The following is a 19,040-nucleotide window of genomic DNA, read 5'->3' on the forward strand; positions in this document are numbered from 1 at the left end:
CCTCTGACACCACCAGATCTCTTCCCATCTCTAATCCTTCCTATATCTTCACAATTCCTTCCAAGCTTCCCTCTCTGACGCAGGACAATGTCCTCAGTAAAGGCCTCACCTTTGTCCGCACCTCAGTGAGTTCCACACCTGTCACGAAGTTGAGCTCTTTTTCTGTCGCCTCTGCCTCCAAGCCTACTTCTTTGGCAAGGATTCTACATCCTGCGCTGATGACCTCTTCTCCCGTCTTTAACCCTCCTCTTCTTTTTGGACACCCCATTCTGGATCTTTTCATCTCAAATTGTCAAAGAGACATCAACCGCCTCAACTTCAGCACTCCACTCTCCTCCTCTAAACTTATCCCCTCTAAACCCACTGCCTTCCACACCAATGCCAACCTTACCATCAAACCCGTAGACAAAGGGGATGCTGTTGTAGTGTGGTGCACTGACCTCTACCCTGCTGAGGCCAGGCAGCAACTCTCAGACACCTCCTCATACCTACCCCACTCCACAGCATCAGAAAACTGTCTCTGACACCATCACTGATATCATCCACTCTGGAGAACTCCCAGCCACTGCCACCAAACTCATAGTTCCCTCACCTCATACCGCTTGCTTCTACCTCTTACCCACAAACGGAACTATCCGGGTAGGCCTATTGTCTCTGCTTGCTGCTACACTACTGAACTCGTATCTTTATTCTTATATCTTGATTCCATTCTATCACACTTGTTTCAGTCCCTCCCCACCTATATCCGTGACACTTCTCATGCCCTTGATCTCCTCAGTAACTTTCAATTTTCTAGCCCTGACTGCCTCACCTTTATCTGGATGTTCAGTCCCTATATGCTTCTAACCCCCATCAAGGCGGCCTCAAGCTCTCCACTTCTTTCTTGACAAAAGACCCAATCAATCCCCCTCCACCACCACTCTCCTCCATCTGGCAGACCTAGTCCTCACTGTCAACAATTTTCCCTGGCTCCTCCCACTTTCTCCAACTCAAGGGGTGGCTATGGGCACTCTCATGGGCCCCAGCTATGTCTCCCTCTTCATTGGCTGTGTACAGAACAGTCCATGTTTCAAGCCTTCACCACTTATACTCCCCAACTCTTCCTCCACTACATTGACAACTGCATTGGTGCTGCTTCATGCTCTCATGCTGAGCTCCTCAACTATCAACTTTGCCTCTAACTTCCACCCTGCCCTTAAACTCACTTGGTCATCTCTGACACCCCCCCTCCCCTTTCTCAATTTCTCTGTCTCCATCTCTGGAGACAAACTGTCAACCAACATCTTTTATAAAACATCTAGTGGTTATCTCGACAATACATCTTCCCACCGTATCTCCTGAAGAAATGCTATTCCCTTTTCTCAGTTTCTTTGTCTCCTCCGCATCTGTTCCGAGGGTGCAGCTTTCCGTACCAGGACATCAGAGATGTCCTGCTTCTTTAAAGAATGGAGTTTCTCTCCCCCTATTATTGATACTGCCCCCACCCGCAGCTCCTCCATTACCCATACATCCACACTCACCCCATCTTCCCGCTGCCTTAATCGAGTCCCTCTTTACTTATTACCCCATCAGCCACCGCATCCAACACACTATCCTCTACAACTTCTGCCATCTCCAAAGGGATCCTACCACCAAACATATCTTTACTTCCCCCTTCCCTCTACCTTCCATGATTCCCTTGTCCATTCATCCCTTCCCACTTATCTCCCTGCATATATCCTTGCAAGTGGCCTACCTGCTACACCTGCCCATATACTTCCTCCGTCACCTCCATTCAGGGCCCCAAACAGTCTTTCCAGATGAGGCAACACTTCCCCAGCGAATCTGCTGGGCCGTCTATTATGTCCAGTGCTCTCCTCTACACTGGTGAGACCCATTGTAAATTGGGGACCGCTTGGCTGCGCACCTCTGCACCATCTGCCACAAGTGAGACTTCCCTGTAGCCAAACATTTAAATTTTGATTCCCATTCTGATGTGTCGGTCCATAGCCTCCTCGTTTGCCAAGATGAGTCCACCCTCAGGGCTGAGGAGCCACATGTTGCACCCTCCAACCTGATGACAATGTCAATTTCTCCTTCCAGTAAACAAACTCCCCCATCCCTAATTCCCCACTCTGATCTTTTACTTCTTCTCACCTGTCTATTACTTCCCCCTGGGTCCCCTCCTCCCTCCCTTTCTCCTATGGTCCACTCTCCTCTCCTATCGGATTCTTTCTTCTCCAGCCCTAGACTTGTACAACCCACCTGGCTCCACCTATCACCTTCCGGCTAGCCTCCTTCCCTTCCCCCCCATCTTTTTATTCTAGCATCATCCCCCTTCCTACTCAGTCCTGAAGAAGGGTCTCGGCCCTAAATGTCTATTCTTTTCCATAGATGTTGTCTGACCTGCTGAGTTCCTCCAGTGTTTTGTGTGTGTTACAATGCTAGTCCTAGATATGTAACCCCCATCCCTGAGGGCACAAGGCCTAGAAAGCACTGACCCTGCTCCTGCTCACCTTCACAGAGTTCTTTTTGCTGAAAATGGCTTGGAACTGTTTCCGCATAGGATCCTTAATACTACGAGGAATACCCAGAGAATCGAGTGCCTCTTCCTCGAACTCGCGCTTCAAGGTGGTAGAAGGATGTTCACCAGCATCCACCATGCCCTGCCATGAGAAAGAGTGATAATTTAAGCAAGCTCAGAAGTTAATGATCGATGCAGGGGGTGGGGGATGTGCAGGTAGGGATGGAAGGAGCTAAACTGACAGACACCTTGAAATGTCTCACTCTAATGTTATTCATAATCTTTAAATACACAGCACGTTTCCTTACTACCTGAAATATTCACAAGAGGCCAGAGACAAATGGTCAGGAAAGCTACAAAATGGAGCCGCCAAGTATCACGCTGAGTTGGGGTCAAGGTGCACGAGCTGACAACAGTACTCCAAATTAAATTATCCAGACCAGTGGTTTGGGGACTGGGAGAAGGGGCACTCCTTAATTTCCAAGTTGAAAAGATCTTTGGCTGGTGAGCTAGGATTACTTGAGAATGAATCAAAGTAGCACATAAGGCAGACTCTTGACCTCACAATCTACCTTGTAATGGCCTTGCATCTTACTGTCTACCTGCACTGCACTTTTCCTCTATTTGTAGCACTTTTTTCTGCATTCTGTTATTTTTCCCATTACTATCTCAATGCACTATTGTAATTAAATGATCTGTATGGAAGGCACACAAAGCAAAGTTTTTCCACTGCACCTTGGTCTCTGGGATAATAGTAGGTCGATTTACCAACAAGAATTTGAACTTGTAGAAAGTACTTAACAGTACACAACATTCCTGGATACTTAACAGAGACAGAAAGTAGATCTCAATGCAAATGGGATTGAACAAAATGGAGAGTTGCTATCATATCAGAACAACTCCCATGTGATCAGTGGAACTATGAAGAAAATTCCTGGAGACACAGGAAACTGCAGATGCTGGGACCTGGAGCAGCAGGCAGTCTGCCAGAACTACTCAGTGGGTAGAGTTGCAATGTTCAAGGGACCGAAATTGTTGTTGTTTGTTGACCCTGCATCCATCCTACTCAACTCACCAAGTTCCTCTGTCAGATTGTTTCTTGCTCAACAAAATTCTGGAATACACAGGTTTTGAGGCAGCATCTGAGCTAACGTTTCAGGCTGATGACCTCTCATCCAAACTTTGACTTAAACTCGCCAAATTCCCATAACCGGTTAAAAGACCTCAGAAATTTAAGGAATTGGCAAATGGTCGGGGCCTTTAAACTACGAACTTAATATTTTATTTCTTAGACTTAGAAGTTGAAAGACTAGGTAGTTTGAATGAGCCATCTATTCAGATAGTAACTAGTTGGGGATTAGCAGGCCATCCTGTCAACAGACAGGTCAGGTAGCCAGTGGCACAATGATGGGGGAACAGCAGTGTTAGTTGGAGCCGGGCAATGTGACAAAGACTCCCAGAATATTACAACTGCTGGACCCGTCAGGGTATGGTCATCATTCAAAAAGGGGTTCTTATGTGCGGACACAAAAACATAGGAACAGGAATCAGCAACTTCTCCATCAAACACATTTATCTTTCATTGTTATAACATGGGGTGACATAGTTCACAGAGCTGTGTCCCATAGCTCCAGAAACTCAAGTGAAAGCTCTATAAAGATGCACAGTGAGATGTATCATTATTAATTGATTACATCCATTATTCAAAAAGATTGGTGTAAGCTAACAAGCCCCTACCCACCTCTCTGACTTAGTGAAGAAACACACAAAATTGACCAGGAGCTTGTGGAGTTTGTACTGGAAACAAGATTGTGAGGCAAGATATGATGGACCAGCTTGTCTGTTCTCACCTGTGATCTTCTATCCTCACATCCTATCGTACAAGGTTGGGAAGAGCCCTAAACACCTTGGCACTGGGTTCACGATATTGGGGGATTAAAAGAGAATCAGGACTTTTCAGAATTAAAGAATGAGGTGAGAAAACAGACTATGTAAGGATGGTATACTGTGCAACATCTTGTTCTCACCCCTGGAATCGCCCACTGCTCACAGTCTTTCCTCTTTATTGAAATAAACTGTAGGATGGGTTTGCCAGAAAGCTTGTGGATCACCTTTTCACCTCCTTCTCTCTTCCACCTGCAATGGAAAAAGAACATGAATAGGTCTTTCAGTTAGGAAGAAAGCAAGAATGTTGAGAAACACTGAGTGATAAATGGAAGAAGCCTAATCCACAAAGGCAGTGTGCAGATTAGCGGCTGAAGGTTCAACTATCAGTTAACAAACATACTCTTCTACTGTTAAAAAGAGTGTGGATTTTCAGGGGAGTGGTTATGTGGATGATGGGGGAAGACAGAGGGAAAGAGAGAGGGAAAGAGGGAAGGAGGGAGGGACAAAGTCTAGGGAATTGAGACAGTAAAGGACAAGATGAACAATCCTAGTGTCTGAAAGGGCAATGGAAAGAGATTCTGCTATAAATTTCAAAACGAAAGGAAAGTCAATAGGTACTTGCAGGGCTGGGGCATGGGCAGGTGTTGGGGACTGAAGTGGAATTCTTTCAAAGAAACATACTGTACCTGTGATGAGGAGGAACAGTAGTTCAAAGTAAATTTATTATCAAAGTGTATGGGGTGTCAGGGAGGGGTAGCACCTGTAGTGGGGGAACAAGTCACATCCTCTTCAGGGCGGTTTATCCACCTTTGGTCCCCACCTGGCACCGAGCTCTCACCTGTGGCTCCCTGTAGCTGTTTGCATACGACAGCAGCCACACCCCGGGCAACGGCTTCAACAAGCCAGCTAAACCAGGTGAGGGTAGCCGATGGGTCTCAAACCCTCGGTGAGGTAAGGAGATGTCTATCCCAGCATGTGAAGACAGACTCCGGAGGATTGAGCAAATGAGAGACTAATGGAAGGTCCAACAGTCAAGAAGGCGGTCTCTGCAAGTGTTGTGGAACGTGTAGAGCATGACAAGACATAAAAGATGTCCTGGTCATTCACTGCGCCTAGTCCCATCTCCAGCCGTCTTGACTCTTGTCTTGACACTGGATCCAGATGGGAATTGGGAAGAGAGTGAGGCTGACGCTGCGCAACTCTCCCTCACTTAAATCCAAATCAAACGCTAGTCTCGACATCAATTGGTGTCGAGGTCTTCATCGACAACGATGGACGAACATGATGATCAAAGTACATATATGTTACCATACATACGCTAATCTGAGAATCATTTTTAGGCATTTACAGGAAAAAATACATCAACAGTGAAGATTGATAATCAACCAATGTGCAATAGCTGACAAACTGTGCAAATAAAAATCATACTGAGAATTTGATGTGCAATGAGTTCTTCAGAGTGAGTCTACAGATGATATAATCAGTTCAGAGTAGCGGTGAATGAGGTTACACACAGCAGTTCAGGAGACTGATGGTTGTAGGGTAATAACTAACTGTTCCTGCACATGGTGAAGGTGGGGGGACTTGGGTCCTGTACCTCCTATCCGATAGTAGCAGCAAGTAGAGTGCATAGCCTAGATGGTGGGGATCTTTGACCATGCTGCTGCTTTCTTGTGGCAGCTCCATGTAAATGTACTCATTCGTGGCAAGGGTTTTGCCTGTGATTTTCCATTCCTGGGCATTGATGCTTACACACTAAGCCATGATGCAACCAGTTAGAATCATCTCCATGGTGTATCTATAGAAATCCCTCAAAATTTTTGGTGGCATGCTGAACCACACAACTTCTGAGAAAGCAGAGGTGTTGTCATGCCTTCTTTGTGATGACACTTATGTGCTGGTCCCAGGATAGATCCTCTGAGATATTAACACCAAGGAATTTAAAGTCACTAACCCTCCCCACTTCCAATCCCTAATGAGAACTAGCTCAGACCTCCAGCTTCTTCCTCCTGTAATTAATAAATCAGCTCTTTGGTCTTGGTGACATTGCGTGAAAGGTTGTCGTTATGGCACTACTCAATGAGTTTTCAATCTTCCTCCAATATGATGATTCATCACCACCTTTGATTTTACCAATAGCAGTGGTGTCATCAACAAAACTTAAGTACAGCCATGGAGCTGTACTTAACCAGGCAATCATAACTGGGTAAAGCAGTAGAGAACTGTTGCTTCCCAAGTTGATAAATGTGTAAACTTTTCCTCAAGGAAAATCAGCATGAGCCAAGGATCCCATGATTGGTCACAAATATAACTGTTGGATGAATATAGACAGAATAGATCGTTGTCTTGGGTATCTTCTCTCCAGTTAGAACAAAACAAAATATTAGGTGGGCTACACAATGTGCAACTGAGACCAACCAGAGATGAATTTCCACCCAGTGATGGCTAACCATGGAAAGGGAGAGAGACAATGAACAGACTGGACAATGCACATGATGAAGCTAATTTGTAGATGTAATGGAAGAATGAATGCTCCTTTTTTTCTCATCAAGTCCAAATAGTTCTCAAAGAGCAGACAATACCCTTTCATAGCTGGGAATCTACTGTAGGATCAAATCAAATCCAGCTACCAGAGGTGATGACCATGTCTTTCTGAATACAAGCAGTTGGTGCAGCAAGCTGATCCCAGATCTACCACTTCACTTCCACAGAGTACCAGGCGTTGGTCAAAAAGTGCTGAGTTCAAATTCCAGTTGCCATTGCAAAAGTTAGACAGGCAATGGAGTTCCAGACATGATGAAACCTACAGTTACATTAGGTACTAACCTTCAGATGAGATGTAAAACTGAGGCATTCTTGAATGGACGCAAGAGATTCCACAATACCATTTCAAACTGCAGCATGCAAATCCTCCATGTTGTTATTGGGAAGTACAGTGGATTCTGATTAATTGGGGCAGCCACTTCTTAGGAACAACGCTTAGAGAAAAAAAAACTAATTGAGAAAATAGTAGGATTCCCTTTGTTTATTTGGGACACTATGCCTCTTATTTGGGACAGGTGACTGTTGTTGAACAGTTTCTAACTGGCATCAGTCACGTGACCGTTTTATGCTACACCATGTTTAGAACAAACAGTTTTTAAGTAGCATCAGTTGCTGTGTTTGTGTTCAAAATGCAGTGATTTTTGTTACTGACAGTTGGTGGGAAATAAGCAGTACTACAATTCAAAACTGTTTTGTTCACTGCAGTTTCAAGTATTCAGGCTGGGAGATGCCAGAAATGGCCAGGAGTGAAATTGAAATTATTTCACTACTTCAACAAGTTAGGAACTACGAAGAATTTGAAGGTATCAATACTACACTAAAAATGAAGATTTGGAAGATGTGATTGTCAAAAGCATTGTATGAATGTAGGACATTATTTGTATTAGGAGTCCACGCGGATTCCTCCATTGATAACTATCAGGAACCATTACAGAGTTTTACAGTACTGTAGTAGTATTGGTAGTGTTCTAATTAGTTCTGTATTTCATTCAAATACATAATTTGTTACTCAGTTAAACAATAGTTTGTCTTTTTTAATACCTTTTAACTATTTGCATGAAACTTAGGCTAATTAGGCCAAAATGTACCAGTCCCAATGTGTCCCAATTAATTGGAAGCCACTATATTTATTTTTCAACCAACATCATTAAAAGGAAATGTATTATAAATCCACATTCATGTAAGCTTGCTAGGTATGCTCCAGTCACTGAACTTAGTATTCAAAAGCCATTCACTATCTGGAGCTGTACTGAAGTGGTGAAAGGTGCAAGTTTTTCTATACCACATTATGAATGGAGTTTCATTGCAGCTGACTGACAGTTATGTTGGCAAATTGCACCTACTGCCTGTGTGTCATTATAAATACAGACAGCAGTGAGGGGATACTGCACTGACAGACAAGAGCCCGTTTGTTCCCTCAGCTGGTTATACACAAAGAGAAAAGCTAAAAAAAAAAATAGGTGGCACTATTTAGAAGGGCAGTAAAGTTATCTCCGCTGACCGGGCCAACATTTACATCTGACCAACATCACAGAAAACAGAATACAGGTCCTCCCTGAATTACAAAGATCCAACTTATGAACACACATACTGTATACATCAACGAGCATTTGGGAGACCAGCGGGATATGCCCGCTGACTCTCACATCACAGTTGTTTCTGTGATCCCCTCCCAGGCACTCTTCCTCTTTCTGTTCATTTCTGACAAACAAACTGTTCTCAGTAACAGAACCCTGACATAACCGAGAGACTGCTTATATCTAGTTGTTAACAGAAAGTATGTGTGGGAACTTGTTGTGTGTAAACCGAATGTTACACTTCTAATATTACAATAATATCTGCATTTCAAAAGCAAAAGCTGTAAGTACTTTGGAACATCCTGAAGGGGTGGGGTGAAAGTTTTTATTTACTTACCGTGTAACAATGGGATCAGCTGCATGATTTGGTCCCCATTTTCCCAGCAAGCCTCGAGAAGTCATTCCCGTTCTTCCCATTGGATTCCTAGGAATAACAGTAAGGATCATGGAAGCCTTGGTTCCTCTCACTGATAAAGCGTGAAACCAGCATGGATAGAGAGAGAGGCACTCCTCACATCTCGTGCCTTGATCCTAAGCATTTTTTAGGATCAGGAGCATAATTGCATGGAAAACAAAATGTGTTACTGTGTAAATGAACCCAAATGGACTCACATCTAATACTGAGTGTCTACACTCAGTATTAGATGTATTTTCAGTCACTTTAAATTATACACATTTCTGTGATGTTTTGATTTATTTTCTTAATTCTTAGGAAGTTGGCATTGCTGGATAGGTCGTCATTTATATATCAATCCAAAATGCCTCAATAGACTTTCTGGGCCATTTAAAAAGGCAGTTAAGAGTCAACCAGATCACTCTGGGACTGGAAGCACACATAGGCTGGGTGAGGTAAGGAGAACGATTTCCTTTCCTAAACGATATTAGTAAATCAGTTGGGATTTTGAGAGAATCAACTAATACAATAGTCATCCTTTTCCCTTCTGATTAACTTAATACTTGGATTGTAATTTTGCAACTATCACAGTCAGATTCTGATCAACAGCCCATTAATAGTCTAATAACTTAATCTCTAGGCTACCGGACCTGTTATTCTATTATGATGCCATAGAACAGGTGTGTCAAACTACCGGCCCGCAGGATGATTTTGGGGGAGAAAAAAGTATAGTCACAACCATTTATTATGCATCTGTACGGCAGTCGCTCTCTCTCCCACCACTGTCTGTGCTGGCAGCTTGCTGTGTGTACTTAGAAAACAATAGGCAGCAGTTAACTACTCGCTGTGCATAAGCACCTACCACCCTGCACTGAAGACCACTAGGGCCCCACTTACGTCATCACACACAGTATAAACACACAGGGTACTCAGGTAAGTAACATCTGTAGCAAGGCTGAGATTGTCTGCTGCTGTGGTTCAAAATGCTTTCCAAGAAAAGAAAAGTTGACATCGAAGGTTGGATATTCAACGATAATTGGAAAGGTTGTTTTTTCTTCTGTGAGGTCAACGGTAAACCTGTGTGTCTGATATGCTCACAACAAGTGGCTGTGGCAAAAGAGTATAATATCAAACGGCACTATGAGACGTCACACGGAGAAAAATATGACACGTATGTAGGACGACTCAGAATGCAAAAGATAAATGAGCTTGAAGCAGCTCTGGAATAACAGCAACCAGTGTTCACCAAAAGTCAAGAGACTCATGATGGAGCTGTCAAGGCCAACAAAATAGCTGCTGCGTCGAAGCAATACTCAGGGGGGGAATTCATCAAAGCATGCATGCTGACGGCGGCTGAGCTGGTGTGCCCTGAGAAGAGACAGGCTTTTGGTAATATCAGCTTGCCAAGAAATACTGTGGCAGACAGAATCGGGAAGCTCGCAGGAGATTTGAACAGTCAACTAAAAGACAAAGTGAAGTCACTTGTTGCCTTCCCTATTGCAATTGATGAGAGCACCAATGTGACTGATGTAGCTCAATTGGGAATATTTATTCGTGGTGTTGATGCATCTTTGACCATCACCGAGGAGTTTGTGGAGATGGTGCCCATGACAAACACCACAATGGCGAATAACGTTTTCTCCAGCCTCGTCGAGGCCTTGGATAGACTGGGGGTTGATTGGAGTCACGCTGTCAGCGTGGCAACAGATCCATGGTCAGGAAAAAGACAGGTGTTGTTATGAAACTCAGTGAGAAAGTTCAGACGGGGAATCCAGAGCAGGAATTCTGGAATCTTCTTCGTATTATACACCAAGAGGCATTATGTAGCAGGAACCTGAAAATGGACAATGTCATGGATGTAGTAATCAAAACGGTTAATTTTATTAGAGCCAAGGAACTCAACCATTGGCAATTTGACATTCTTTTGTCCGAAAGTAATATCGGACATGGCCTACCCTACCACACTGAAGTCCGCTGGTTGAACAGAGGGGTTGCGCTCAAACGTTTTTTCAATTACGTGCGGAAATTGGACTATTCATGAACGAGAAAGGGAAGCCAGTGGCAAAGTTGGATGACCCAGACTGGCTTCATGATCTTGCATTTTTAGTGGATATAACAGAGCACTTAAATGTGCTTAATGTTAACATGCAAGGCTGCAACAAACTTGTTACGGAATACTACAACAGCATTCGTGGCTTTCAAATTAAATTAGGCCTGTGGGAGATGCAACTATCCCAGCGCAACCCAGCTCATTTCCCCTCTTTGCAGTCTGTGCGTGTCGCTCATGGGAATAATGACAGTATGGACAGGTACGAGGACAAAATATCACGACTGAAAAGTGAGTCTCAGAATCGTTTCCAAGTCTTCACTCAGCTCGAGAAGGAATTCTCACTATTTTGCTCGCTGTTTGCTGTCAACGCAGCATCAGATGTGCTGGAGGAACTCCAAATGGAACTAATTGAAATTCAGTGTAACTTAGCTTTGAAATATAAATTTGAGACTGTGGGTCTGGACTCATTCTACCAATACCTGGGACCGATGTACCCGAAGATGACAGACTTTGTCTCAAAGATCCTTTGCATGTTCGGGACAACATAGCTCTGTGAGCAGGCGTTCTCCATAATGAACATTAACAAATCCAAACTGCACTCACAGCTGACACACAGACATCTAAATGACATTATGAAAATCACAACTGCCCAGAAACTGGTCCCTGATGTTGACAGGCTGGTTAAAGCCAAGAGATGTCAGGTGTCTGGAAGCAGCAAGTGAAAAATGAGTGACACTGTTCGATGCACTGCGACATGTAAGCAAAATGCATTATAAAATATTGAGTGACATAATATTGTGATTCATTTATTTTCTGACCATTCTATTATTGTAAATGTGATCACTTCAATAAAAAAATCAGAGGCTAACTGTGTTCATTGTCTTGAGTTTGATTGCTGGAAGCAGGCTAATAAAAATTAGGTGCCGTTGTGTAGCCTACATTTACAATTTGTTTCATTAGGCCTACATTTGTATCTGCTAATGTTTGATTTCAAATAGTTTATTAATGGAAAGGATGTGGCTCCCAAAACAATCTTAGCCAAAATAGCATCATTTTTCTCTCTCTCTCATCACAACTTTCTTGTAGCCTACGACTGTAAGTTAATAACAATCATAAAAATAATGCTTGCTAGGCAATCTTCTTCATAAGAAACAAAATTCGTAAAGTGAAACACTTTGTAGTTAAAGCAGAGACTGATACACATGAGAACAGGTTGAAAAAACGAAGGCAATGAAAGCTGTGGGAGCACTTGCGTGCACAACTGATCCGGCCCGCATGAAGTCGCACTTTGCCCAATCCGGCCCATGACCTAAAATGAGTTTGACACCCCTGCCATAGAATATTCATGAAATCTCAATGAGTTCACTTTTCAATCTTCCCTTTAAAGTGACAGACTTCCTTCTCTGTTCATATCATTCAGACAAAGCACTGGCAACTGCTTTTTTATTATGCTTTAACTGATGAAGGCATGTCCATTTTTTGCGCTGATATGCTATCAATACTGTGAGGCTGAGTCTGTGTTTTAGCATAATCTGTGGAGATTAATACTCTACACAGTTTGATTGGAATGAGATGTTAGTACCTTTATAAACTGCACTGCTATATGTCTATAGTCAAGCATTGGCAAGCCTATTAATACTCCTAAACACAAGCCTAGGTCTTCCTGTGATAATCTTGCTCAGTTCACTGTTGTAATTTTCTCCGTAATATTCACATAGTCAGCCTCCTGTTTGTTGTTTACTGGAACTCTGATGTAAACTCCTTGCAAACCGTAACTCATTGTCTGATCTAACTGTGTATTTACTATGATATGACAATTGTTCACAAGGCCCATGCTTGTTACCTACAAGTTGTGGTCGACACTAAATTCTCAACTATCATTACTGATATTAGATAAAACACATTGAAATACTGGGGTAATGAAAAGTTTGATATAAATATCAGTCATGGGTTGGTTGACCTCTGATACATCACCTTATTAATTATTCTTTATCTTCAGACAATTCAACTGTGGAAGATACAAACCCCAACAGAATCTAACTATCTAAATGCCACACCTTCATATTTCTCCATGAAGAATCTATATAGTAATTAGTACTGGAAACCTTTACAGAATCCCTCCACCCTCTACTTCATCTGTATCCCTGATACTTTACCAATGCTCTCTAACACCAGCATGTTTGAAATGAGACACTTAGCAAAGAGTAGAGAGAAAATGCGTAATTGTGTTTTTAACTGAGGGGTTGTTCGAATTACAATTTGAAGGCACAGTTACCAACACTATAAGGGACAGGTAGCAGCGTTTTTTTTTCCTGATTATTTCCATTTATACGGCTTTATTCATTTACTAAAGTGACCAGATGCAGTTGACAGCAGATTATCAGATAAAATCTGATTCTAGGAGATATTTGAGTAGGTAACAAAAAGCTTTGTCAGAGGTAGGTTTCAAGGAGGAAAGAGAGGGGTAGAGAGGTTTGAGGAAGAATGTCCAACTGGCAGCAGAGGATAGAACTGGCCATACATGAAGCAATTAAAACTGGAGTGAGCAGTCAGGCATTCTAGGATATCACATGCCTATCACTGCTCCAAATCTCAGAAGCTCATCTCCAGTGGAATCAAACAAGTGGGATCACAACAAACCTGAAACGTCGACTGTTTACTATTTCCTACAGATACTGCCTGGCCTGCTGATTTCCTCCAGCATTTTGTGTGTGTTGAAGTGGAATCAGTACTCACCGAGGCAGGTTGTCTTTATCCAGTTCATACACACCTAGGTAGCTCCTCCGATCAATTCTCCCATCCAGTGCATTGAAACATGGAGCATGTTTCAATTGGTCTCTCTTCCTGTGTCACAAATAATGAGAGAAATTTGCCTTCATGCCAAGTATTATTTTATTTTTCTGTGTGTTCTAAGGTTATCACCAATCATGAAGCAACTTCATAAACACTGCTGTGAGGGGAGGAACATGAACATAGCCACTCATAAGAGCAGAAGTTGGGCTTAACAACTTGGCTCCTCAAGCCCTCTCTGCTCGTCAATTAATTCTTGGCTCTACTTCAGCCTCCGTTTTCCTCCACAAACCCATATTTCTTGATTCATTGAAGATCCATACATTTATCAATCTCTGTCTTGAATACATCAGGACTAAGCCTCCACAGTCCTCTCGGGTGGAACACCACTCGGAGTAATTTAGTTCCTTCTCATTCACTTCTGAATGGCAGGCTCCTTATTTTGAGATGGTGTCCTCCTGTTCTGGCCACACCATCTTGGGGAAATAACAACTTAACATCTACACAATCAAGCCCCATAAACTTTTTTTACATTTCAATGATATCACCCCACATTATTTGAAATACAGAATATAGTCCTAATCTGCTGAATCTCTTCTTCTCCAACTAACTTGGAATTCCACCACACAATCTGATAAACCTTCCAGCAGTCCCTCGAATGCAAATATGAACTTCCTTAGGATCTCTCTCGCATTCTATTCCCTTTCTAATAAGGACTAACTTTCTGAATTTGTTCTTAACTGTTTGCTACACCTATAATGTTAATTTTCAGTGATTTGTGTACAAGGACACCCATCTCCCTCTGAACTCACACTTTTCAGTCTCTGGCCATTTAAAAAATCTCTAACATTATGATTTTTTTTCCAATCAATGTGATAATCTTACATTTTCCTACATTATATTACGTTTGGTGTATTCTCACTAGTCACACCCTCTGCATCCTCCTCACATCCATACTAACAGGAAGCATTCTATCAGTAAACATGGACATATTACACTTGATTCCCTCATCCAAAACCTTGATCTAGATTTTGAACAGTTGCTGGCCCACTAATCAGTCTCCCAAACTAATAAAAACTGTTCATTTTGATTCTTTGACATTAATCAATCATTAATACACGTGCTAGGATTGTGAAGCATCTTACTGAAGGCCTTTTGAAGATTCACCTTTATATCTAAAAACAAAAACTAGTAGCAGATATTAAATCGGACGTTCCTTTCATTAAGCTTGTGTTGACTATACCTAACCATGTTATTCTTTTCTAAATGCCATGTTACCATTTGCTTAACCAGAAGGTTTCATTTCTCTGTTGCCTTTCTGTCCCTTCTTAAATAATTGTGTTACATTTGGTAGCTTCCAATTTGTGCCAATCACACCAGAACTTATGGAATTTTGGGAAATGGCATCCAGTTCACCCACTATTTTCATCAATATGTTCATCAAAATATTAGAATGCAGGTCACCATGTCCTGGAGATTTATTTACACTCAGTCACATTACTTTCTTGAATACAAATTGTTGACTCCTACTAACTTTATTGTCTGTCCACTGCTCTACATAGAACAGTGATTCACCACCACTGTCTATCCTTGAAGATAGACACAAAATTTCAATTTCTTTACCAATTTTCTTCACCAAACAATTTCTCCTGTCTCAGTGTACAAGGACCCACTACATCTAATACTGTCATTTTCACATTTCTACAGAAACTCTCAATCTTCATTTGCCAAAATTAATTTACCTAAAATCTGGGTCAGCCCATTCAGGCCCAGCCTTGACAACCTCTGCCGTGTAGTCCACTGGATCATATGCTGCCCACTCTCTGCTCCAGCTGACATTATCATCCTGAACAGGGAATCGCTTGACCTGTGATCCTGGGTATGGCGAGCTTCGTGCCTTTACGTGAATCATTGATTTCCCTGTACTGCTAAGTGTAGCAGGACACATCGGGTAAGGTTCAGGCAGACACCAATTGGACTGGAAGAGGCAGGTGCTGAAATAGAAACACTTTACCATCAAAAGTTTGCTTCCTGAGGAATCCATCCATGCACAATCCAATTCTCTTCAAGGTGTAAATTTCATAAAGTATCTAACTGGCTATGACATGCTTTAGGAACAATCTGGATTGCGAAAAGCACAGCAAAAGTATAAATCTCTTCCTTATTACATTCCAGCTTTTAGGCAGTTACTCTCCACATATTCCCAACATTTCCTGAGGTTTACTTTATCTCACATACACATCTTGCTGCAAACTTTACCATCACTCATGTATTCCCTCTAACTGCTACATATTTATGCAGCATTACTTAACTAACATTTCTTATCATTACTTGCCTAGCTTAATCGCCAGTGTTCTGCTCCGCCCTGATCTTTGTGGACTGGGAAACCGTCAGTAATCGATCTCCGTGACAGGTGTTGGCTGCTCTCAGACACTTAAATAACAACAACAGTGGCCTGGTCTGTGTAACTCCACTATGATGATCTCCGGTTAACAAAGTCATGCAAAGTAGTTTTCATATTAACCAGTGAACATGTCCAATCCTTGCATGACTTCCTGAGAGGTTCTAATTATTATTAATTGAAGAACTGAAACTAGATGCAATAACAAAAAATTGACAGAGCAACCAATATTGACTCATTTCCTCCAATCTAAAGGCACACAGATGACTAAAAGAGACATCTCCCATTGTGGTGGTTAAGCAGACTGCTTCAGGTTTTCCTCCAGTATTTTGCTGCATTCATTTTACCCTCTGCCTTCACGAGCCTTCCAGGGCCTGCTGCAGTGAAGCATCCCCACAGCATAATGCAGCCACCACTATGCTTTATGGTAGGGATGGTGTGTTTTTGAAGGTGTGTGCAGTTTGGCTTATGCCAAACATAGCATTTAGTCTGATGACCAAAAAACAGTTTCGGTTTCATCAGACCATAAAACCTTCTTCCAGCTGACTTCAGAGTCTCCCACATGCCTTCCGGCAAATTTTAGTTGAGATTTCATGTGAGTTTTTTTCAACAGTGGCTTTCTCTTTGCCACTTTCCCATAAAGCTGCAACTGGTGAAGCTCCCGGACAACAGTTGTTGTATGTGCAGTCTCTCCCATCTCAGCCACTGAAGCTTGTAACTCCTCCAATTACCCTAGGTCTCTTGGTGACCTCCCTCACTAGTCTGCTTCTTGCATGGTCACTCAGTTTTTGAGGACAGCCTGCACTAGACAGATTTACAGCTGTGCCAGATTCTTTCCTTTTCTAGATGATTGACTTAACTGTACTCCAAGGGATATTCAGTGACTTGGAAATTTTCTTGTATCCATCTCCTGACTTGTGCTTTTTTAATAACCTTTTCACGAGTTGCTTGGAGTGTTCTTTTGTCTTCATGGTGTAGTTTTTGCCAGGATACTGACTCACCAGCAGTTGGACTTTCCAGATACAGGTGTATTTTTACTACAATCAATTGAAACACCTTGACTGCACTCAGGTCTCCAAAAACAGATCTCCATTTAACTGATTATGTGACTTTTAAAACCTTTTGGCTCTGTTTAAGGCTCTCTGCTATTATATCTTCCAATACAGACTCAATGAAAAGTAAAGTCTACTGCAACCTCATCACTCTCACACCACGCTGCAATTGCCTGTCTACGCACAGCTGAAATCAAATCTGCAACTTTTTCCTCTACGTAGTTTCGCTAAATAAAATAGGATTGTCAAGACAGCACAAAGTTATTTGCATTACACAGAATCAAAAAGTCGTGGTAATATTACTCAAAGTTAGTTCTAACTTTTTTCCTCACACAGAGAGTAGTGGATATGTGGATCAAGCCATCAGAGAAAATGGTAGAGGTGAGTACAAATACAATGTTAAAACACATTTCAGTAGGTTCACTGAGAAGAAAGTCTTAGAGGGCTATAGTCGAGCTGCAGTCAAATGGGACTAGCGCTGGCAAAGTCAAGTTGGGCCAAAGAGACTGATTCCATGCTCTATAACCATGACCCCGATTTAACACGTCACAGTAAAACATAACTGATGCTCTTTTGCAGTGGCGCACTCTAACACGGCCTTTGCTCCACTCCACCCTAGTGTCTGATGCTGGAAAGTGCAGAACCCTCAGAGAACCCAGGAGTTCAGCCGTGGTGTCCCTCAGCTCCAGCAGCTTTCAGGTGTGACACGTGCAGGACAGTCGGTGACATCCAGCTGGAGTATAGTGTGAAGGAACAGGAGCAGTATACCCTCCGGCCTCAGAATCCTACTGTGGCTTCAATAAAGTCATGACCGATCTTTTACTGTAATGCCATTTCTTGCAGTAAACTCATCCTTCAATATCAAAAAAAAAACAAACCAAGTTGCACGCACAGTAGAAATACTGTAACTCACACACAAACCATTCAGACATCCCACCTCTCCAGCAAGTTCCAGCAGTCTCCCGCATATTAATAGTGGCTCCCTGATGCCCGCAAATTATATACAATATCCCGGAAATCAATTTTTTCAGAGAGAGAGAGAGAGATAGAGATAGAGAGAGAGACAGACACACACACACACACACACACACACACACACACACACACACACACACACACACGGGAGAGTGCTCCAAAAAAAGAAAATATAAAATGTACGTCACCCCAGACTACCCTAAAGTGTACCCCTGCCTAATAGGGGTCAAAAATAATGACAGTGTTGCTCGCTGCACTGTTTACAACAGTGACTTTTCTATTGCCCATGGTGGGTTAAGACTATAAAAGACATGATGAGGTGAGTTTAAAAGGTGTCATTCGTTCATTAGCATAGCTAACGTTATTTAAACTAAACAACAGGAATTCTGCAGATGCTGGAAATTCAAGCAACACACATCAAAGTTGCTGGTGAACGCAGCAGGCCAGGCAGCATCTCTAGGAAGAGGTAACGTCGACTGTATCTCTTCCTAGTTATTTAAGCTAGCTTGCTAGCTGCTAAGGAGCTACTCTATTGCAGACATCCCACCTCTCCCGGAAGTTCCTGGAGTCTCCCGCAAATTGATGGTACTACCTCCCTGAAATGAGTTTTTGCAGGGTGGGATGTCTGAATATTACCACTAGTAAATTACCAAATAATAAGGTGCATTTATAACACAAATTAAAAAGTAAAGTGTGTAACACCACTGGCGCTACGTGATGAGACCTGGGTCTTACAGCCCAGCAAATAGTTCTTGTCCTAATGTGACAGTACCTCCTTCCTGATGGTTGTTGGATGGATGGGAGGAATCACCGACAATGCTAAGAACCCTGCATATGCAGCACTCCAGATAAATATCTCTGATAGGT

At 42.4% G+C, this 19,040-nt stretch overlaps 1 protein-coding gene across 4 annotated transcripts in view; it reads right to left on the reverse strand.

Moving 5' to 3' along the window:
* The window catches only part of LOC140202883 (ADP-ribose pyrophosphatase, mitochondrial-like), a 33,728-nt gene that overhangs the window by 12,032 nt on the left and 2,656 nt on the right, over positions 1-19,040 (reverse strand). For 3 of the 4 annotated variants that reach the window (XM_072268410.1, XM_072268407.1, XM_072268409.1), the window contains exons 2-6: positions 15,488-15,739; positions 13,692-13,799; positions 8,849-8,935; positions 4,531-4,639; positions 2,496-2,645 (exon numbers count right to left, since the gene is read on the reverse strand). In XM_072268410.1, coding sequence (XP_072124511.1) covers positions 2,496-2,645; positions 4,531-4,639; positions 8,849-8,935; positions 13,692-13,799; positions 15,488-15,693 — 660 coding nt within the window. In that variant the 5' untranslated portion in view covers positions 15,694-15,739. Of the gene's footprint in view, positions 1-2,495; positions 2,646-4,530; positions 4,640-8,848; positions 8,936-13,691; positions 13,800-15,487; positions 15,740-16,080; positions 16,289-19,040 lie in introns of those variants that run through there. The other variant, XM_072268408.1, reaches the window with a different exon arrangement.

The sequence above is a fragment of the Mobula birostris genome, chromosome 9 (genome assembly GCF_030028105.1).
Source record: "Mobula birostris isolate sMobBir1 chromosome 9, sMobBir1.hap1, whole genome shotgun sequence".
Classification (NCBI taxonomy): Eukaryota; Metazoa; Chordata; class Chondrichthyes; order Myliobatiformes; family Myliobatidae; genus Mobula; species Mobula birostris.